This window comes from Protopterus annectens, chromosome 4.part1 (genome assembly GCF_019279795.1).
Source record: "Protopterus annectens isolate FY-2018-M chromosome 4.part1, PAN1.0, whole genome shotgun sequence".
Classification (NCBI taxonomy): Eukaryota; Metazoa; Chordata; order Ceratodontiformes; family Protopteridae; genus Protopterus; species Protopterus annectens.
Genome location: NC_056734.1, coordinates 699,781,068 through 699,805,225, shown reverse-complemented (window position 1 = coordinate 699,805,225; position 24,158 = coordinate 699,781,068). Strand labels below are relative to the sequence as shown.

The window sequence follows — 24,158 nt, the reverse complement described above, 5'->3', positions numbered from 1 at the left end:
AGACCACAGAGGTTTCTTATCAAGAAAACAGAATGCCTGCAAACATGACCTACGTGGAGAGATTGAAAGCCCTGTTATGGTACTCTGTATCTTACAGGCTGTGGAGTCAAATGGCACAAGACACTCTTCATTCTAAGGATCTTAACTTAGCATGCAACATAACAGAACATGCTGGAGAGACAGATGCATCTCCCAGAGATTGACGCTCCTCTGGAATAAACTTCCAATTCACATGAAGCAGAGCTCTTCACTGACCCTATTCAAGTGCAACCTAGACAAATGGATGGGAGACCGCAAATTCAACCTGAGAGTTATACCCATGTCCCTCTTGAACAGGGGTAGTCTGTGTTGATCAAACACTCGCTATGCGAATTTCATCCATCTAACCAAGGTAAACTGGGGCAACTCAGGATTAACATTGCTAGGCTTGTAAGGGCTTTAGGGCGGCTAGCCAATAATCTTCTATGAACCTAAGAACGCCAATTTTGCTTTGTTTATGATTGCATCCACCATCTTACAAAAAAGGCAAAAATATTTTAATTTTCACAGAAAACTTAAAAACAAAGCTAGTCCCTTATAACAGGAACACACAGTACAATTAGTAAAGAACTATCTAAAAATCTTGTCAATAAACTTTTACAAGTAAAGGTCTACTAGTTGATTAAAGATGGTCACATACTGACCAAAATAGCCAGCAGTGAATAACTACTTTTACAAAAATGACCAGCACTTACTAGGCAATGATTACTTATAGCTTGCAACTAAAGGCTGTGTGGTAGTGGAGTATACACAGGCTGCTCATAGTAGAAAAGCTATTCACTTTACTACATTCTTAAGTAATTTTGTGATCAGGTTATTCAGGATTAGGGATAGAGTTTTAGAATTAATATTACTACATTTAAATGACATTGTCACTGACGGCAATCAGGTGTAACCCCCTACTCGCATTCCAGAAAATTAGATTCACAAATTAATTAGGTCTGTAAACTGTAAGTAGCCATTGGCAGTTAAGGCACAACTACTTCACCTATACGAATTGTTGGCACACAACGTGTACATCGTGAAGTAATAGGCAGAAGAGCCAATATTGTTTATCACCAATCTTCATTGCAGAGCGTCATGAGAAGAGATTTCCCATGAAAAACAACTAATTTAGGACTCCGTGGATACTATGATACATTAACACCCCCCCCCCCCCCCCGGGAAAAAAAAAAAGCTTACCGTAGTTATTTAAGAGCAGAACCAAATCCTCGGTACTAGGGGAATTAAAAAGTAAGAGACAACACCGAGGGAATACACATATTGCATACCTAAATTAACCTCGCTTCTAACTGCAGGATTTATCTTTAACTCACTTTTCTGGTATGATTTCGAACACAATCTAAACAACATAACAAAAACGAAATGTGGCTTCGATATCAACTGTCTCAGATTTTCTTGTAAATAACTAAGGTTCACAGATAGTAAAAATACCAGATATGCATGCTGAAGTCCACAAAATTGCTAAGACTAACATTACATTATTTTATACTTTCTGTAGAATTCGCCACCAAAGACAATAAGTAGAACAATGTATAACACTTTAATTTCATTAGTTTCCTATATACATACTCGCAGCCTGTAAAGAACTTCAAAGTAAGCTGCGAGAGATGTCCTTCCGCTAAACATAGGAAGTGCTACAATCCTTTGACCTCTATACCGGGGGTCACTAAAAACTCATGGAAACTGCATGACTTTCACGTTTTACCATTGTTTACCGGTTTATGTGTTTTGTTTTGGTTTATTTATTTATTTCTGGGTATCTCTGTCGATAGCCGTGTCATCAAAATGTACTTATTGAAATCGAGATTGTTAGTTGGAATGAAGCAGCGACTGTCTTTGTATGGAATGCAGGTACATTCTCACATTTAAGGGACAACCTTCGCGTACTTAGTTTGCTTGCCGATTTATTTGTGATGAAAATGATAGGTCCTTTTTCTCTGGAAAATACATGATTACGTATGTTTGAAATAGAATGACAGTCTAGCATGTTATAGGAAGTAGCCTGGCAAGTTGCATTTAACACACTGGGCTTTGATTCTCTAGCTTTTAAACTGTGTTATATTCAGTTATAAACAAGACACTAGCTCCTTCAACTTTACCGTAATCCATGCATTTCCTTAACTTTTGCGCAGTGCCAGTGTATTTACTTGTTAACTCAACCAATGTAATGTAAATTCTTGCTAGTTAGCATCACTGTGGTCATGCTGTCCTTTACGTCAGGTAATTTGGTCACGTTAAATAATGTTGATGTGACACCCTGATCTGGTATCAAAATTGGAAAAAGGAGGTCAGTGACGACGACGACCACCACCACCACCAGTGCAATAGTTTAATAACAGGAGTATGTCCCTTACAAACAGTTGTGCCTAAGGATTCTCTTTTATCCTTTTACGACCTGCTCTCTTTGACCCATTTGCTTCTTGCCTATTCTCACCTGTCCCTTTGTAACTCTTATTTCTGTTCTTTGCACATTCTGATAGTAATTTAATAGTTTTTATCAACCCATTACAATCTTAATTCTTTCTTCTTGCCTTCAGTGTCCTTCATCAACTGATGTTTCTTATTCCCTCTGAAGTCTGCTGCAGCCTACATTTGTACTTTAAATTTGTCTGTTTGATGTTCATTATACAAGTTTATTAACATTTGTTTCTTGCTTGTCAACTTGTCCTGACAGCATATACTAGACATTAATGAATATGTCTGATTTCATAACTGTCTAGCAGTTCAGGCCAATGTTTAAGGCTGTTAAGTTGCATCTTGTAGTCTAGGTTTCTATTCCCTCAGTCTCCATTTGTCCACTGCGTGAAGTGAAGCAAGTTACCTGTAACACATTGCACTTAAGTTACCTGGCACTTGCTCACTAAAGCAATTATATAAGTCAGCACTAAAAATTAAAAGCACTACACCCTCACTCCCCACTGGCCCTGGTTTTCAATTATTAAGGAATTCCCAATATTATTCTAGCATGTCCAAAGGTCAGTTGTCAATCTCCTCTCCGGTCCAGCTGGTGAATCTGGGAATCTTGAGGCAATGTTACAACTGCCTCATGTACACAGACAACCCTCTCCTCCTCCCAACAAATTTCAACACATGTGAGAGATGCAACCATATAGCCAAACTGGAGGCTAAGCTCTCTCAACTCAGTACTGGCATAACCAGTCAGGAGGAGAAGGAAACCATACTCACTACAATTCCAGTCTCACATAGACCTACCACGACAGCAAACCAAACACATAATCACACAAAAACATACTCGGAGGCTCTACATAAAGATCTGCCAAAGCAGCAGAGACCTCCAAAGCAGACACCCAAGCAGCCGCTACCCCAAAACAAAACACGTGCAACACATCTCTCACAAAGCCAGTGTGCCAAACAGTCACAGCCCTTAAGACTAAACAACACACCTGATACACTTGTAATAGGTGACTCTATCGTCAGGCACACTGACGTCCCGCTCACCAGGCTGAACAAGGAGAGGGTCACGGTGAGCAGCCTGTCGGGTGTTAGGATCCGCCACATAACACAAGTACTCAGGTCACTCCAAGGCAAGTACAAATATGACTCAGTCATTGTCCATGCTGGTGTGAATGACCTGAGACGTACCTCCCTGGACTACATGAAAAGAGACATAAAGGAGCTCTCTGAGCATGTAGCCCAGGCCGGTATGACCCTGACCTTGAGTAGCATCTTACCCTCACCAAGAATGATGCCACAATATGAAGACAAGATGATCAATTTCAACAATTGGCTTAAGTACTGGTGTCATTCAAAGGGGATCCAATGCCTGTCAGCTTGGGATGATATGCTCGACAAGCCACGATGCTTCGCTAGGGACGGCTTGCACCTGTCACCCCTGGGCTTTGGATATTGGCAAAGGCTCTTGCTACCCCATAGTGCCTTTTTAGGCAAGGCTCAAAAGACAAACCCACCTCCATAGGTATCACAAGGGATAAGAAACTAAGAGTAATGCTGCTCAACGCCAGAAGTCTAAACCTCAAGATGCATGCACTCGAAACTCTCCTTAGCATGGAGAACATCGATATCTGTGCAGTAACAGAAACCTGGTTCAGGGCTCCCGAGAGCACCCCAGCACTACCAGGTTATACCTCATACCATGCTTTTTGGCCCCAAAACTTGGACCAAACCACAAAAGGAGGGGGAGTATCGCTATTCATCAAAGATACCCACACCTCCAGGTTGGTGGCAAAGCACGAAGCATCAGAGACTATCCATGTGCAACTAACAGTGGGTAAAACTGCCTTCCAGTTTATAGCCTGCTACAGACCACCCTCCCAAACCCAGGAACCCCACTCGGCCTTCCTGAGAACACTGGAAAATATGAAGGTCTCTCCAAACACCATTATATTGGGCGACTTCAACTACCCAAACATAGACTGGGAGCATTACTCTAGCTCCAACACCCTAGCCCAAAGGTTCCTAGAATTTATAAACTCAAATGCTATGGAACAACTTGTTACCACTCCCACAAGAGGGGAAAACATACTGGACCTGATCATCACCAACATGGGAACTCTATGCTCCAGACCAGAAGTGTATCCCTCACTGGTAAGATCAGACCATAAACTAATCTCACTGGATATTCACATCCCGACCCCACCCCTGCCCAGAAAACCACAGTGAAAAACTTCTCTAAAGCAAATTTTACACTCCTCAAAACTGAGGTGGAATCCTTCAAAGCCCCGGCCTGTGGAAAATACGCCCAGACCGCAGAATCCTTTATAAACGCATTCTATGAACACCTTCAGGAATGCATGGATCATGCGATCCCAAATAAAACCAAGACCCAATCCTCCAAAGGCAGACGTCCTGTCTGGTGGACCCCAGCCATAAACAAACTATACAATAGAAGGAGGAAGCTACTAAATGATAAAGCAAAATCCCAAAAAGGGAAGGCATCACTGATCAGTATTAGCAAAAACTACGGGCACACATAAAATTGTCTAAGGCCAGCTTCGAGAGAAAAATTGCACAGGACACTAAGGATAATCACAAGGCTTTCTTTAGTTATGTTAGGAACCTGGGTGGTAATTCCCAGATATGCTCAGAATTAGTCCAAAATGGCAAAAATACACCGAACCCACAGACATTGCCAACATCCTAGCTGACAGGTTCAGCGCAAACTTCTCCCACCAAAAGGGCAAATATCTATCCCAGCAGAGTGCTGCCCCTGACATCTCAGATGCTCAGGTAAGAGCCGCCCTCTCCAAAGCAAAAACACAGCATCAATGGGACCAGCTGGTGTCCCGGGCTGCGTCCTACATGAACTCAAAGAAGAGCTAAACCCAAACATAAAACTACTGTTCAATCTCAGCCTTACTACAGGATATGTGCCCAAAGAGTGGCGTACAGCAACAGTGGTCCCCCTCCATAAAGGTGGTGCCTCAACGGATCCTGGAAACTATCGCCCCATAAGCCTGACTAGCTTGGTCTGCAAAGCTATGGAAAGGATCATCATGGACCTCATAAATAAAGATATTGGGGACCTACAAACAATGGATCCTACCCAGTTCGGCTTTGTTAAGGGCAGATCCTGCCTCTTAAACCTGGTTGATTTCTTTGAAACAGTCACCAAGGCCATTGATGAGGGAAGGTGGTCCACACAGCCTACCTGGACCTCGCAAAGCCTTCGATACAATACCCCACTCGGGCATTATAGATAAGCTCACCAGCTTAAATATAAACCCCTATGTCACTAGATGGATTGCAAACTGGCTCAAGGACAGAACCCACATGGTTAGAATTGCTGGAGCCATGTCAGACTCCAAACCAGTTACAAGTGGTGTCCCACAAGGCTCAGTCCTGGGACCTCTCTTGTTCGGTATATATTTCTCGGAGGTACAGGCCAACACGGAAGGACTGTGGCTGACCAAGTTCGCAGATGACTGCAAACTGGGTGCCATAATCGACTCTCCAGCCGACACAAGCATCCTCCAAAAGGGCCTCATAGAAACAGACAACTGGTGCCAGTGCCATGGCCTCAAGCTAAATGCCAAAAAGTGTATAGTCATCCCTTTTGGCAAAAACAAAGTGCCCACAAATTACCACATAGGTGGAAATCCATTAAGTACAGAAGAAGTAATTAGGGACCTGGGGACCCAAGTTGATAGCAATCTCTCATTTGACAACCACGTGGCCAAAGTGGTTAGAAAAACATTTTATATAGCCCACCTAATCATGAAGGGATTCACATCTAGATCAGGGGAGGTCATCGTGCCTCTTTACTCATCCCTCATCAGGCCCATAATTGAGTACAATGCCCCTTTTGGGATGTACCTTAACTGGAAAGACCCCAAAAGTACCTCACCAAGAGGATCAAAGGGCTCAAACAGATGCCATATGCTGCCCGGTTAAAGAAACTCCAGCTCTACTCAGTGGCATACCGCCTGTTCAGAGGCGATCTGTGCTTGACGTATAAAGCCATGTCCAACCCAGAATTAATGGACATGCTGCACCTCAGAAAATCCAAATCCCATCGAGCTACGCGCTCGAGAGACTTGAACCTCAGCACTGAAATAAATAGGACATGCTGGAGGGACAGATTCATAACCCAGAGGCTCCCTTCACTCTGGAATAAAATCCCAGTCCAGGTTAGGCAGAGTCCCTCATTGACTCTCTTCAAGAGGAATCTTGATGAGTGGATGGGAGATCGTAGGTTTACACCGGGTATCACTTCTGTGTCACTGTTAGATAGAGGCACAGTATACTAACCTCGAAAAAGGGCATAGCAAAATAAATTTAAAATGGGTGGCAAAAGCCAAACACATTCTGGCTAGGCTTATAAATGCCCTAGGGCAGATAGCCTAGTATGAACCTATGAACTTAATCAGATAGTCCTTCCAGGTCACCCCTGAGCAAAGAGATACTTGTGTCAGTTTGGCTTTCCTGATTAACAGACGTGAATAAGTACATGGTTGTTAACAAATGAACAAATTATTACATAAATAAGGATGGATATTTTTTTCACTGTAAAGCCTTTTTTATGCATCGTAGTATCATTGCTTCTGTGTAATGAAGTGATAATTCTGTATAAAAGTTGAAATATTTGATGATGCTTGAGATCATGTTGAAACTTTATGGATCACTTCACTGTTCTGGTTAGACAACATAAAATAAATAAAATATTGAGAAATAGGGAACTTCAGACTGTTTCTGTCTCTTATCTCCAGTGTGTTTTTTTTTCTCAGGGTAGCTCAGGCTAGTTTCAGGGAGGGGGTTGTTGAGCCAGCCCACATCCTAGCTGTTAGTCATTGCCTGAGGTGCATTTCATTGTAATTCCAATACAGATTGCATTTCTGTGAACTGTTGGAAAGCTGATAGACTTGCTGTGCAGAGTTGGAATCTATTTCATACTGATAAGTACACATTTGCCACTTTAGCTTGCACTGTGTTGTATTTATACACTTGCCTGTAATTTATAGTGGTGCTGTATTGTTTCTGTCTGTTGTCTCCACTTTGTTTCTCCCACCCACCCTGTTCTTGTCTTGGTGTTAATCTTGGTGGCTTTGAAACTGCCCACCCCTCTTGTAAGCTTGTATTTGGATACTTCTTCTGGGCCTATCTCATTTGCTCAGTCAACTGAGTGCAGTGAGATCATATTTTGATTTCAGGCACTTCTGCTGTGTACAAAGAGAGCATTTGAGAAGGACAATCCCTGTAGCCTCTTAATCCTGCTGTGTCTGTAGCCTCTTAATCCTGCTGTGTTCCCTCCCTCAAAAAAAAAAAAAAATATATATATATATATATATATATATATATATATATATATATATATTCAGCTGCTCTTACTGTAACTGTCTTAGTTGCTGTTCTGCGGGCTATCTGTTCAGTCGTTCTTACTCTGCACTTATTACTGCTTGTTAGTAGCCTTCTAATTTAATGCCTTCTGCACTTGTTTTTTAGTCATTTTTTAATTTAATCGCACTTAAACTGTATTTGCCGTAATATTGATACACGTTTGCTAGCCTGCACTGCATTTGAATTGTATTTATGAATTGTAATTTCTGAAAAAAAAAAAAAAAAAATCCTAGCTTGTTTCCTGCCTTTCCTGTAACTTATTTAGTCCAGATACAGACTTGCTGTATCCAGGACTGTTTGTAAGCTCCTGAGCCCCCCAAGCCTTTCTGTGTTGGAGGGAAGCCTTCTAGCTTATCAGTGGGAGTGGTAAGCACTAGGTAGCCTATCTACCACAGGAGGAGAGGTGTCTGGCCCAGAAATTATAGTTTATTGGCCGTTTGGGAAGCTCTTCCATCTCCTTCAACCTTCTGATTCAAAAGCCTGTGTTAGCTTGTTTTCTGCCTTTCTTGTTACTAGTCTAGTCCAAGTACAGATTTGCTGTATCCAGGACTCTTTGTAAGCTTCTGAGCCCCACCCAAGCCTTTCTGTGTTGAAGGGAAGCCTTCTAGTTTATCAGTGAGAGTGGTAAGCATCAGGTAGCCTATCTACCACGGGAAGCGTGGGTTTTGGCCCATAAATTGTAGTTTATTGGTCATTTAGGCAGTTTTCCATCTCTTTCAACTTGCTGGGTTAAACGCCTGCGTTTGCGCTTGTTCCCCACCTTTTCTGTAACTAGTCTAGTCCAGGTACAGATTTGCTGTATCCAGGACTCTTTGTAAGCTTCTGAGCCCCCCAAGCCTTTCTGTGTTGGAGGGAAGCCTTCTAGCTTATCAGTGGGAGTGGTAAGCACTAGGTAGCCTATCTACCACAAAAGGAGTGGTTCTGGCCCAGAAATTGTAGTTTATTGGCCGTTTGAGCAGTTTTTTTCCATCTCTCTCAACTTTCTGGTTTTAAAGCACGTGTTTGTGCTTGATCCCCACCTTTCTCGTAACTAGTCTAGTCCAGGTACATATTTTCTGTATCCAGGACTGTTTGTAAGCTTCTGAGACCCCCAAGCCTTTTGTGTTGGGAGTGCAGCCTTCTAGCTTATCAGTGGGAGTGGTAATTACTAGGTAACCTGTCTACCACAAGAGGAGTGGTTCTTGGCCCAGGAATTGTAGTTTATTGACCATTCGGGAAGTTGTCCATCTCTCAACTTTCTGGTGTAAAAGACCACATCTGCGCTTGTTTCCCATCTTTCCTGTAATTAACCTACTGGAAAGCACTAGAAAGCCTTAAACTGATATAAGCCTTCTAGCTTAAAAGAGAGACTTTGGAGTGATATGAGTATCAGTTTTCTGTATTTTCTTGCAGTACTTAACTGTTTTCCGCCTAAACAAACCAGACAACACATAACACAAAATCAGTGTGCCGCACAATCACAGCCCTTAAGGCGAAATAACATACCTAACACACTAGTAATAGGTGACTCAGTAGTCAGGCACACTGACGCCCCACTCACTAGGCTGGACAAGGAGAAGGTTACTGTTAGCTGCCTGTCAGGAGCCAGAATCCGCCACATAACACAAGCACTCAGGTCACTCCAGAACAAGTACAAATATGACTCTTGTCATTGTTCATGTTGGTGTGAATGACCTGAGCCGTACCTCCCTGGACTACATGAAAAGAGAAATGGAAGAGCTCTCTGATCATGTAGCCCAGGCGGGTATGACCCTGACTAGCATCCTGCCCTCACCAAGAATGATACCTCAGTATAAAGAGAAAAATGATCAATTTCAACAATTGGTTAAGCTTCTGGTGTCATTCAAAGGGGATCCAGTGTCTGTCAGCCTGGGATGACATGCTTGATAAGCTGCGTTGCTTCACAAGAGACGGCTTGCACCTGTCACCCCTTGGCTTTTGAATACTGGCCAAGGCTCTTGCTGCCCCCATAGTGCCTTTTTTAGGCAAGGCTCAAAATTCAAATCCACCTCCGTAAACAGCACAAGTAAAAAAATGAGGGTTATGCTACTCAACGCCAGGAGTTTAAATCTCAAAATGCATGTGCTCAAAGCACTCCTAAGTATGGAGAACGTCGACATCTGTGCAGTAACTGAAACCTGGTTCAAGGCTCCAGAGAGCACTCCAGCACTACTGGGCTACAACTCATACCACACATTTTGGCCACAAAACACGGACCAAAACACAAAAGGAGGGGGTGTATCCATATTCATCAAGGATACCCACATCTCCAGGTTAGTGGTGCAGCATGATACCTCTGAGATTATCCATGTGCAACTAACATCAGGCAAATCTGCAGTGCAAATTGTGGCCTGCTACAGATCATCCTCCATGACCCAGGACCACCACTCTGCCTTTCTGGAGACACTGGAAAACATGAAGGTCCTACCGAACACCCTGATCTTGGGAGATTTCAATTACCCTACCATTAACTGGGAAAACTACTTGAGTACAAACTCCCAGGCTCAGTGCTTCCTGGAATTTATCAACTCAAATGCACTGGATCAGCTGGTAAACTCCCCTACCAGAGGCCACAACATATTGGACCTGGTCATCACCAACGTGGGCAACAGGTGCTCCGTACCGGAGGTCAACCCGTCACTGGTTAGATCAGACCATAAACTAATCACCCTGGATGTCCACACCCCACCACCACCCCCAACCAAGGAAACCACAGTAAAAAACTTTTCTAAAGCAAACTTCATCTTACTAAGGCAGAGGTGGTAAGTTTCACAGCCCCCACGCTAAAGGATAACACTGCCCAAGATGCAGAATCCTTTACAATTGCACTCTATGAGCACCTGCAAGGATGCATGGATCGTGCCATCCCTAGCAAAACCAAGACTCACTCCCCTAAGAGAAGGAAACCAGTCTGGTGGACCCCTGCCATAAACAGGTTATACAACAAAAGGAGGAAACTAGTTCAGAAAAAAAGCAATTCCCAAGAAGGAAAGACATCCCTGATCAGTATCAGTAAGAAACTAAGGTCCCTCATAAAATCATCCAAGGCTAACTTCGAAAGAAAAATAGCCAAGGATTCGAAAGATAACCACAAAGTCTTCTTTAGCTATGTCAAAGATCTAAGTGGCAACTCCCAGATATGCTCTGAGATAATGCAAAATAGTACAAAATATACTGAACCTACTGATATTGCCAACATACTGGCAGATAGATTCAGTGCAAACTTCACCTCCCTCTCACCTTCAAAAGGGCCCACAACAATACCGGAAAAGTGTAGTGTCCCAGAAATCACAGAAGCACAGGTAAAAACAGCCCTTTCTAAAGCTAAAAACACAGCATCAATGGGGCCAGATGGTGTCCCAGGCTGCGTCTTGCACAAACTGCAGAACAAACTAACCCCCCCACCTAAACATGCTGTTCAACCTCAGCCTCTCCACAGGCTACATGCCCATATAATGGCGCACAGCATTAGTTATTCTGCTCCACAAAGGAGTGGCCACAACTGACCCTGGTAACTATCGCCCCATAAGCCTCACTATCCTGGTCTGCAAGGCTATGGAGCGCATCATCATGGAACTCATTAACAAAGGCATTGGGGAATCTCCAAACACTTGACCCGACCCAGTTCGGTTTGTTAAGGGCAGATCATGCCTACTAAACCTGGTTGACATCTTCGAGACAGTTACCAAGGCCATAGACGAGGGAAAGGTGGTTCACACAGCCTACCTTGATCTCGCCATGGATTTTGACACCATTCCTCACTCTGGTATTATAGAAATTCTCACCAGCCTGAGCATAAACCCCTACGTCACAAGATGGGTTGCCAACTGGCTTACAGACAGAACTCACACGGTAAGAATAGCGGGCTCCAGATCTGACTCTAAACCAGTCACAAGTGGTGTCCCGCAAGGCTCGGCTCTGGGACACCTACTGTTCGGCATATATTTCTCAGAAGTACAGGCAAACACAGGAAGACTTTGGCTAACCATGTTCTCCGATGACTGCAAACTGGGAGCCATAACTGACTCTCCAGCTGACACGGACATCCTCCAAAAAGGCCTTACTGAGACAGACACCTGGTGTCAAAGTCATGGCCTCAAGCTAAATGCCAAAAAATGCATAGTCATCCCGTTTGGGAAAAACAAAACACCCACGAATTACCACATAGGCGGCAGCCCCCTTAATACAGAAGAGGTAATAAGAGATCTGGGGACCCAGGTAGATAGTAATCTCTCTTTTGACAATCATATTGCCAAAGTAGTTAGGAAATCCTTCTATGTGGCCCATCTAATTACTAAGGGGTTCGCATCTAGAAATAAAGAGGTTGTAGTGCCCCTCTACTTGTCACTCATCAGACCCATCATAGAGTACAATGCCCCATTTGGGATGTACCTCACAAGACAATTCCAACAGCTTGAAAGACCACAAAAGCACCTCACCAAGGGGATTACTGGCCTCAAACATATGTCCTATGCAGCACGACTGAAAAAACTCCGGCTGTACTCAGTGGCATATCGCTTACTCAGAGGCGGTCTCTGCTTGACTTACAAAGCCATGTCCAACTCAGAATTGATGGACATGCTCCACCTAAAGAAATCCAAGTCACTGCGAGCCACACACTCTAGTGAGCTAAACCTCGCCACAACAATAAATAGAACATGCTGGAGAGAGAGATTCCTGTCACAGAGACTCCCCATGCTTTGGAACAGAATTCCTAACTACATTAGGCAGAGCCCCTCACTAACACTGTTCAAGAGAAGCCTTGACGAGTGGATGGGTAACAGAAAATACACCCCTGGGGTCACTTCATTGGCTCTGCTTGACAGAGGCTCAGTTAATTAATCAGTGGGGTGGCGAAAGCCGGCACACTCTGGCTAGGTTTATAAATGGCCTCGGGCAAATAGCCTAGTACCTACCTATGAAGCTATGAAAGCATACATATTTGATTAAACTAATTCAGTCATACTACACTTACTTTTTTCATGTACTGAAAATAATGTGACCCCAGACTTGTTTTCATCAGATCTGATGGGGAAGTTATTCATTGCAGTCATTCACTTACAGGACTATGTTATCTCCTACAGATTATTCTAAGAAGTTGCAGAACGTTTTCCTCTGCTGTGGTGCCAAATGAAAAAATTCGTAATATTGGCATCTCTGCTCATATTGATTCCGGGAAAACTACTTTAACGGAACGAGTGCTTTATTACACTGGGAGGATATCGGAAATGCATGAGGTATGGACACTTAATATTTCCTTGGATTGGATTTGGGAGCATGTCTCCATTGGTATAACAAACTGTTTTGATAGAGAATATATACAAATGGAGCCATCAAAAGATATGAAGCAATGGCCAAGATTCAGGTTGCATGTTCTTTTTGTTATTACACATAGCCTGTATATGATGTTGTAGTAGTATTACAAATTATTCTTGGTGAAATTATTATAGGGAGAACAATATTTTAATATATTAAACATTTAAACCAAGCAGAAACTTTGCATTGTGGAAGGTGTGAAGTTCACTCATTGAAATATGTTATGCACCTGGTTCACTAATAAAAATCAAACTTTAAAAATAGTTTTTTAAAGTTCATTTTTTTTTGTATTTTGCACTTATTTGTATTTTCTTGGGGCTTAACTGTTTTATTGATTTTATTTATTTACTAGGAAAGTCCAACTGGGCCAGAAGCCCATTTTCAGTGGAGGCTTGGGGAGAAAAGCTCCAGAGAAATATAAGCAAAATACAATAATTAGATAGTACAATAGTATACATATAGCAAGATACAGAATACACATTGTGTAGTTAGTTTATACAAAGAAGTATTCAATACAGTTTTCTAGTAGCTACAGGTTCACAAATAGTACTGTATACATATTAAATAATAATTATGAACAAATCAGATTTCCTTTGTATTTATGTTTTTTCTTTTTTGGCTTTTTCCTGTTAGGGGTTGCCACAGCAGAACTCTGGTCCGCTAATGATTGGCAGTAGATTTTTATGGTGCCGAGTTGCCAGCCTGACGCCCAACCTTCAGCGAAGGCACGCCCATTCATGCATGTCTTTCAGAGGCCACTCGACCGCGGGGAGAACATGCAAACTCCACACAGAAGGCACTCCAGCTGAGAATCGAACAGGAAACCTCTTGCTGTGAGGCAACAACTATATTTATATGAGTAGTAATAACACTGAGGAGAGGGAGAAAATGAGGTAAGGAGTGGACAGTGTGTTGAGAGAGTTATATATGTCTTCTCAGTCAGGTTTGACGCAGGGGGAATGCCAGTTTCTCGATAAATGTTCAAATAGTAATTGAAATTGGTAGAGTCAGGTGTGTTTTGGAAGGTGTATGGTAGAGAGTTCCATAATTTGGCTATTTGATTTAAGAATATGGCTTTACTGTGAGTGTTAGCTTTGTTTACTGTGAGAAAGTTTCTGTCTGCAGATCTTAGACTTTGTGGGCATGAGTAGGTAACAAATTCCTTGAGGGATGGGCAATTGTCAGGATGGAAGATGATGTTGTGTGTGAATTTAAGTTTGTAGAGATGGAGAAGGTTGGGTAGCTCAAGCCAATTTAATTTATGTAGAGCAATACAGTGGTAGGTTTGGTGGAGAAGGTTGGCTGCGAAGTGGGGTATTTTGTTGTAGCAAGTTGGTAAAGAGGGGGAAGCGTATAGGAGCATAGAGAGTAGGGATGTTCTGGATATGGCTAGTCTGTTATTGTCAGTGAAGAATGGGTTGCTTTTGTACAGTGAGCCAAGTTTGACATGAACTTTCTTAATTGTGATGGCTATGTGTTGGTCAAATCTGAGTTTGTTGTCGATTGTCACACCAAGGTGTTTTGCATGCTCAACTGGTTGGATGACTGTTATTTGCTGAGAGAATGGTGAAAGGAGGGGTGGTTGGTGATTGTTTGCTACTCGTAAATAGCATTAACTATGTCTTTTTGGGGTTGAGGATTAGTTGTGATATACTTAGATATGCTTCTGTATCATTAAAAGCTTGTTGGGCTACTGTTTGGAGGTCTGGTAAGGTATCTGCTGAGCAGATTAAAGTTGAATTGTCATTGTCTGCATACTGAACTACTTTTAGCATGTGTTGTGGACGAGGCTAGATCATCAGAGAAGATGGTGAAAAGAAGGGGCCCTAGTATGGATCCTTGGGGGACTCCGACTGAGATGGGCAGAAGTGGTGAGAGTTTGGATTTCCATCATACTGCTTGTTGTCTGTCAGAAAGCTAGCTTAGGAACTAGTTGTTGGGAGGGTGGCCTAATGGTTAAGGTGTTTGCCTTACAAACACAAGGTGCAGGGTTTGAGTCTCACAAGAGATAATTGGCTAGGCTTAAATGGCTCATAAGGGCAGTTAGCCTAGTACTAATCTATTAACCTATTACCAGGCCTTTATGTCCCTCAATAGGCCTGTCATAGATTATAAAATAGGACATGCTGGAGGGACAGATTCATAACTCAGAGGCTTCCCATACTCTGGAACAGAATCACAGTTCATGTTAGGCAGAGCCCCTCACTGACTCTCTTCAAGAGAAATCTTGACGAGTGGATTGGAGATCGTAGGTATACCCCAGGGGTCATCTCTGTGTCACTACTAGACAGAGGACTACTAGACAGAGGCACAGTATTCTAAATCTATTCTGTACACTTTTGTACCATTACATGGGGTGGCGAAAGCCACATCACTATGGCTAGGCTTATAAATGCCCCAGGGCAGATAGCCTAGTACTAAACTATGAAACATGTTTGAAATGGAAGTATGCAATAGGTGTATGATTGTAGAGTTGGGAGGAGATGGAAAGGTAGGAGAGTGAGGAGTTGACGGCATTAGTAAAATATAGTGTGCTGCTATGGACATGTATTTGTAGGTGAGTGTAGGATATTAGCATGCAGATAGTAGTAGGGTATAGAGTGTGGGCAGGAGAAAGAGCAAGGTGTTTGTTCTTTTTTTTGAATGTTAGGTTAACTGGATGGTGTGATAAAGAAGATGTAGGGACAGAGGAGTATTGGTGTGGTGGGAGTAGAGTGATTAAGGACAATTGTAATTGAGTTGTGTGAGGGGAGGGATGAGTGTTACAAATAGTGTATTGGTTAATTGAGGTGTGACTGGTGGAGGGAGGGTGATTGTTGATTGGGGGAAGTTAGAGAAGTGGTTTAGTGTTTGTATAAGTCTAGGTGATGCAGGGGTGGGTGAGAATGGGTGAAGGGTAGGGGAGCGGACTGTGCCCGAGCATAGCCCCCCCCCCAGAGAAGAATGCAAAGAAAAATGATCAGTGTAAGAAGTGGAAACCTTGGAGTTGTAAGGTAAGTGAAAGCAAGGAAGAGGTAGAGGCGGAAAAGGTAGGAGTATAAGCAAATAGTTACAGAAACACTACTTTTATGGTCTTGTTGAGTAAGTAAATGAACAAAGGAAGGCATATCTACGTGGGGAGAAATACACAAAGTAAATGGTACTAGCCTTACTTTACAGAAATTCTAATGGGAGGCAGATTTATTTGGGACAAGATACAGCAAGTATATTGTTAGTTCCACCTAGTGGTGAGAGATGAAGCTACAGTTGCCTGGGGTGGAGGGGGAGCTCTTGCAGATGTACCTGCCTGTGGAAACAATGTTTAAAAAAGTAGTAGTAAAAGTACCAAATTTGCTATAAAAAGAAATGTAAACATGCAGTCACAATGTTGAAGACATAACTATTAAAGGGCCAGATTTGCTGATAAGAACTGCAAACATTCAGTAACCTATGCATACGTGTTTGATGGGTATCCTTATTAAAAAGTGTTATTCTTGGCTTCAATAGCTGTAGGAAGAAACCGGACCGTAGCAGTGGTTTTATTTGGCAATGTTGCAGTTGCTGGGGGGGGGGGGGGGCAAGCTGCAATGATACAGGCAGACCAAGTGTACTGTGCAGACAGGATGTTATCAAGAAAGGAACAGACTGGCAGAACAATACATAGCTTTTGTTTTTTTACTAGTTAGCATTATGTTAAATATTAAAGGGAAAATTCTAAAGACTTAAGTGTTTAAGGTAGGAAGTACTGCATCCTTAATCTACTCTCACTGCTTTTAATTTTAATATTTTTTACTCCTTGATAGCAGATTTGACTGTATGGGAATAGACATGGACTGCAGTTGTATAACAGCATGCCAGTCTTTTAGTTTATTTACCAAAAACAATTCTGGTTTACTTTCAGTGTATATTTGTTTAAACCTGTGACTACAACCCTGCTCATCCTGCTCCTTCAATTAATACTTTATTCTAATGCCGTGAAATAATGCAGCTTACTTACCTTGGCAGACTGTTGCTGTTAAATGCTTGTTTTTGTTTATGAGAGGCACAAGGGCTGTTAGAAAGCAATACATGTATAAACCCTGAACTACTACAAGATCTATGGCATGACCTGCCATATTACGGGTGTGTCACCTGATTCCTCAGAAAGGCTGCACTCAGAGGGCGGTATGAAGGAGAGTTTATTACAGAGTGAGTGGAGTTTGAAGGAGACTTTGAACTGCTGAGCTATGTGAAGGCAGAGGGTTTGAGCAAAAATTTTTTTTTTTTTTTTTTTTTTTCCTGACCAGGTTTGGGAATATTGTTTCTGCTTAAAGTGCTGTGTCCTGGAAATTGTGAAAACTGTATCTAAAAGTTGAAGAGCTAATTTTTTTTTTCCTAAACAGGCACTGATAGTTAGCCTGGAAATATTTTTTGTTACTGTTGTTTAAAAGACTGTAAGTAAGGTTGTTTCTTCATAGATTACACAAGACAGAGTCATTCTGTGGACCATAATCCATTTGCCAGTAGCCAGCATCCTACAGCATGCCCTCCCTCCTGGTGGGCTTCATAAGTTAGAGATGCAATGAATCTACCTGTGTCCAACCTGTTGTCAGGGTTTGTCTCAAAGGAAGTGAGGGTATCACTCTGTTTTATATGTAACATAAATTTATTCCAATGATGAGGGAAAAATTGTGTTACATGTCTATCTCTCCAACATGTCTTATTTTTTATTAGGTCCTTAGTTTAAATGTTTGTGGAACCATTTGTTTTGTGAAGGTGATGAAGCTGAAAGAGAGTTGGGTCCTTAAAAGCATAGAATTATAGACATAAATCACTCTGCATGAGTCTATAGGAGACAAGGTACAGGGATAGAGCCTCAAATTTGTCTTGGTATGTTAAGAGTCTTTAGTCTAGTGATCTTTTTATTCAGGAACCTCCTTTCTGGCTATGTGGTGTGTTTGCAACAATGCATATTAAAAGGGACATTGGCATTATATTCTGTAATTGATCTAATATCAATGTATAGAGGAATGATGACTTTTGACCCAAATTAGATAACTTTAGTTAATAATTAGGTTTAGTTTAGTCAGAAGAATTTCTTGATTACTGTTGCTACATGGTAGTCGGAGGATAGGAAGTTATCTAGAAGGCGCCAAGTTTTTTGTATAAGTCTTGATTTGGGTGCTGACTGTAGAGTAAAATACTCATGTGATTTGTTTACCAAAGGTGCCAATCCTGAATTTCTTTGCTTTTATTTTAAGTATGTTTCAAATACATCATTGATTTGTGCAGTGTAGCCCTTTTTGTATTGTCAAGGTATCATGATGGCAAGTGAATGTCAACACTCAGCTTGCAGTCATCAGGAAATATATTCAGCTATATTGTTTTTCTTTTTTTTAATTTCTCCAAGTCTTTTGAGATTCTTATACAATGAAGGGAATGGACCACATTCCTAAATCAAAGTATAATTAAAGTTCATGAAATTAGTATTTGTTTCAGTCTTTGATGTTAGCTAGAAGTGCTCTTTGCAGCACCCAAAAGGTGCCCACTAATGATTCCTTCTGCAATTTGTACAGTTGCATGTATTGGTAACATATCTGTTTGATTATAGATTCTTTTTTATAAGATCCATTGCTACTACTACTACAGCAACCATATAGGTGTCTTTCTTCCACATTGCCCTCATTTCTGCCTGAAAGTACTGATATTTTATGACATTGTGTCTCTCTGTATGTAAGACACAATAGTCACTGGATGTAGCAATTTCAATGATCAAGTCTACTTTTGTCTTTTCACGGACTACTATATCTGGTTTGCTTGCTTCCATTTTTTGAACTGTTGGTAATGGGTGATCCTACGTGATATAAACTTCATCATTTTTCTATAATGCTTTGTGGGCCATCCTTCCAGTGTTTTTCATCTACTTCAATATTACAATGCTTCCACAATATATAATTTATTTCTTATCCTCAGTAGTCCACTCTTATCATCTTTATGGCTCTTTCTTGGCTATCATTTTTTTTATTTTTGTGGACTACTACTTCCTTCTGCAACAGGGGGGCCATCCTCCCCCTGAGCCTGGCCTAACCCCATTGTAGGAATGTGTCCATGTTTTGAGGATTCTACACTGTCTTTTTTCCAGTCCTAGCACCAGTGCACCTACCAGGGTTGGACACTTATTTTTATCCTGCATCTTGTGCACCCAACTATGTTTTTTACTTTTTAACCTACTTCTGCCCATGATATATGCTATATAAAATACAGTCTATGTATCCATGTCATCTTGGTGAAATTTTGTGAAAAACCGGGTCCATCTTGTGAAGGTACTCACCAATATTTGAGGATTAATTTTATTCCAGCAATGCTACTCTCCTTTGCTTGTTGATCTTTTAAGGCTGGGTTGGGATACTGACTACAGAGTAAAATACTCATACGATTTGTTTACCAAAGGGAACAATCCTGAATTTCTTTGCTTTTATTTTAGGTCTGTTTCAAATACATCATTGATTTGTGCAGTGTGTACCTTTCTGTATTGTCAAGGTATCATATTTAGAAAATGCAGTTAGGGCATGTTCCGTAATAATCTTGCGGGATGAAGGGACTGTGGCATTTGTGGAACTTCAGTGCCAGTTTTTGTTGATAAGCAGGCACAACATGCTTGCAGATGCATTTTTAAATAACGTATTTAGGATCAGAATGGGTAATACCATTATAAATTAATTCCAAGCATTGCTATTTGTTTTCTTAATTGTCAGTAGGTAAAAGGTTTCATAATTATCCTTGACTACATATGCTAATTTCAATTTATGTCCTGTCTTGCTTTTTTTCTTATGTAACTTTCAGATTTCTGCCAGTCTTTAGTCTTTGGTCTGAGTAGGTTTGATTTATTATTGATCTTACTTATTTTTTAAAGAGCTTACTTATTTATTACTTACTTAATTACTATTTGATGACTGGGTGGGTGAACTGGTCTGATGACCCTTTTCAGTCATGGCTCAGCAAAATGCAACAGTATGACAGTATAAAGTGTATAAATAATTAATAACATACAAGTTACAATAGTAGCACTTATGTTACTTTGGAGTGAAGACAGAACGCAACAGTGCAAATATATAAATATTTGAAAATTTGATTTCTTAAGCAGAGAATGAATAAGTGCAACTGTACAAATACATACATATTTGATACTTTGATTCTTAAGTAGAGAATGAATGAGCAATAAACTGCAATAGCAGACAGCAACATTGTAACCTTTATCTCATTATCAGCATTTTGCAAATCATGCTGAACGTCACAGAGTAAACCCATGCTGTTTATCGTCTGTTTTGGTAATGGGCAGAGATTAGAGATGGGTCTGTAATCCTTCATTTCTTTAGGAGTAGATATTTTAGGAAGAAGGAGAATGTAAGCATGTTTCAGTGTCAAGGGAAAATAGGCTGTTATTAAGGAGCAGTTAAAGATATGACTAAGAAGTTTTATCAGTTTTTTCAGCAGCCAACTTTAATAAGGTAGGATGGAGCTTGTAGAACTTGTGTCTCCTACTGCTGGCATTCCACCAAGGTAAGTTATTTTTACTTTCCTTAATGTATCTGGTTCTGTTTGGGACCACTTGGTTCATGCTATTTGTTAGATGGGAATAAAACTCATAGGCATAATTAACAGTTGAGGCCACATTGGCCTGAAAATTTTGTAGTTTATTTTTTAGACCTCAACTTTGTAGTTTTTTTTTCTTTTTTAAGTCATTGAATTCAGAGGTGTTCATTGTAGTGGGTTAAGATTTCCTAAAGGCGATTACTGATCTGTGATTGAATTTGACTAGAGATGAGGATACTGTAGGAGTCATGCACGTTGGTGCAGTTCTAGTGATAACAAGGCCAAGATAATTGAAATGGTGCACCAAGTTTATGTTGAAGGTGTGGTAATAATGATTTTATCATTGGACATAGAGGTCCATGAAAAGAGGCAGAAAGAAAAAATTCTGCAGTCTGGGACTTTGCTAGCACAAGCAGTGGATTTTGTTTTCTTCAAGATAGGCAGATGGAGGGCTCACAGGACCAGCATAAGGGAGAACAGCCATCACTGATCCAAGTATTGGTTTAGTTAAAACAAATAGACTCAAAGTTAGGTGAATTGTAACCTAAAGAAGTCTAGATTGCAGGAGATGGAAGGGGTTATCTCGCTACATTTAGAAGCAATTACTAAATTGCTGAAGGACTGCAAATGGCTATATACCCATGTATCTGATACATTGATGATGGCTGACGTGTTGGAGGCATGCTGAATGATTTTTGAGCACAAGGCCGAGCTAAAAAATATCCATATCATTGTTATGCTTGAGAAGGTAAGGAAGGGTTAGGTACAGCATTTTGAGGCAGGCCTTCTGAGTTCATGTCTGGACTGGAAGAAAACAAGCTTCAAATTAAGAGTTAAGCAGCTGTTTGCACCAGGGAGTACCGACATCTGGAGGAGAAGTAGGCAGTTGATTGTACACTTTCTATATGTAGATCTGATGGAGACAGTCCTCTTCCTGTTGTAGCATTCAGAAAAGTCACTGATGTGTAATGGCCAGTAAGACTATGTGGATCATAACTTCAGTGTGTATATGAGGAGATGTTACTTTTTCTGCTAGTTATTCAATTATGCAAGAATTCTGCCTGCAATATCCTGCATTCTGTGAAGGTTCCTTTCCTACAGGGACCTGCACCTTTTTGGAAGCCCACAATATATGGGCACTGTTCAAGATTGGACATCAGGCCAGGCAGATTGGGGGGACTGAATGTTGCAGAGTGGGCAGGGTGCATAGGAGAGGAACAAGATCTCTGTAATCCAGAAAAATCCATTCCCACTGTTTTGAATAGTCTAAGGAGGTGCATGGAAGAAATAAAAGGAACTTTATGATCAAAGTTGCTGATTTAGAACGTCTGTATTGGCATACTTGCAAGAATATTGGGATACGAAAAGAAAAATGAGTTTTTTTTTCACTTCACTATCTAACTGTATTAAAGGAAGCATGGGGCATGTTTTGGGATTTTTTTGTATTAAAACCATTAGGGAATTGTACATTTGTAAAGGGAATGAGGTGAGTGGGGGCTCCATTAATGGACATATAAATAACTATTTTCTGTTTTTCAACCACTTTCAACAGGGAAGTACAATCATTGTCCAGAGGCATCTCTAAATGTCTTGTATGCCATACCTTGGAAGCATGTTTTATGATTATGTTGATGCATGTGACATTGTAAACTCTTCAGCAGCAACCTTTAAAAGTTCATGTTTTTGAAATGTCTTTTATGCTTAATAATGTTTGTTGAATTGTTTGTAAGTTCTACATTTTATAAAATATTTCTTGTACTTAATAATGTTGTAGTGCATGGAGAATGGTGATTATGCTCTGATATTTAGAAAAAGGCAAACCAGTTAAGTGCTAAATTGGAACAAGACCCGAGCTTAACAAATGTTAAGCACCCCCTGCGAAAGTTGTTAAAGTTGGGTCTAGTGGTAGGCAGCAAAATCTGCCTGTACTGATCAGCAAATGACAGTGGCAGAACAAAATATTTGTTTCTGCCTGTTGCCTGCTGATTATATGGTGTCCCTTCTTCTAATAAACTTAGAAACTAGCTGGAATAAGAGGATGTGCGTTCGTTTGTGTTTTCTGAAGGATACCAACTCTAAAACACAAATGTATGTCATTATTTAGTGACCTCAGTGGGAACACAGATTTTATGAGGAACAGACTAAAAATATGAGGCAATAACTTGGGCGTTCTGCAAAAATCTGAACAGCTGAGAGGCATGAAAGTGTAAATATAATGGACTGCATTACACTGCCTTTCTGACAGCAAGTACCGATTGCTTTATAGCTTTGAAAGGCAACAAAACACTTAGCATTTTTTTTACTGTAGCTAGTAGTACTTGGAGCACATAAAGTTTCATGCTCGACAAATAATTAGGATCGGGTCATCAATCGTAGCCTAATATTTTTTGTTCTTGGCATGGATACCAAGATCCACCTCTTGAGCTTCGTTGTCTGGTGAATTTCTTGTCAACCATGTCTTGAGTACATAATAAGCATATTACGATCAGTGAACCAGTCATAATTCTCTATGTTGTTGGATGTTTTTTAATGTAAGACCATAGAGCAATGTAAAACTAGTTGGCATGGGGGGGGTAAAATGAAAAGGGCATTAGGAAAAGAAGAAATGGGCAAACTAATGGAAAGTAAAGTAACTAAAAACATGGGTATAGGAATGCAAGAGATTAAGTAGCTGAACATGGTTAGCTAAGAGTGTCAGTGGGCTTGGGGAATCCTGTATGTATGAAAAAACATTGTAACATTTGCTGAAAAAATGTCACCGCAGTTAAAACTACTAATATAGGAGATTCACTTAACAGCAGCAGGATGCATTTAAGGGAGCTTTGGGGCCCTACAGCATATATATATATATATATATATATATATATATATATATACACATACATAAGTATACACACACAGCATCGTATGTACATCCTAGGAATAGGGGGGAGTCTTAATACTAGCTTCACGGAACTTAGGTTTAGTTGTAGAAGGATGAGTTGAGGACCCTGAAAGAAGGTATGCCCTTATGAAAGGATGCATTATTTATTAGAAGTATGCAAGAATTACCCCCCCCCTATCTTAATTGTGTTAATTAACAGAGGTTTGTAATCTTAGTAGAAGATATTGAAGGCATGGTGACCTCAGGGGACTTCACTGTTGTGAGAACAAAAGAGCATGAGTGGATGGTCCCAAGACTGTGGAGAAGACCTAAAATGTGGCATATTGTTTCAGGATTATGCGAACAGTTGTATTGGTGGATATGAGTTTAGAGCTCAATGTCTGTATACAACTTATTACTAAAAAACACTTGGAGGAAGCCACTTTTGCAGTGATTGTCTGTAAATGTGGAGGTACTGAGCAAGGTTAAAGATATTACCCGTATTGCTGCAAATTTACACAGACCTCTGTGCTTAATTGTGCAAACAGACTGTAGGTTGAAGACTAGACAT

General features: G+C 40.8%; 1 protein-coding gene across 1 annotated transcript in view; it reads left to right on the top strand.

Annotated features, from left to right (window-relative positions):
- The first annotated feature begins 1,680 nt into the window (after window positions 1-1,680).
- The window catches only part of GFM1 (G elongation factor mitochondrial 1), a 1,399,365-nt gene continuing 1,376,887 nt past the window's right edge, over window positions 1,681-24,158 (top strand). Inside the window, 2 exon segments of the mRNA XM_044070477.1 lie at window positions 1,681-1,893; window positions 12,942-13,094. Of these exon segments, the coding sequence (XP_043926412.1) occupies window positions 1,828-1,893; window positions 12,942-13,094 (219 nt within the window). The 5' untranslated portion in view covers window positions 1,681-1,827.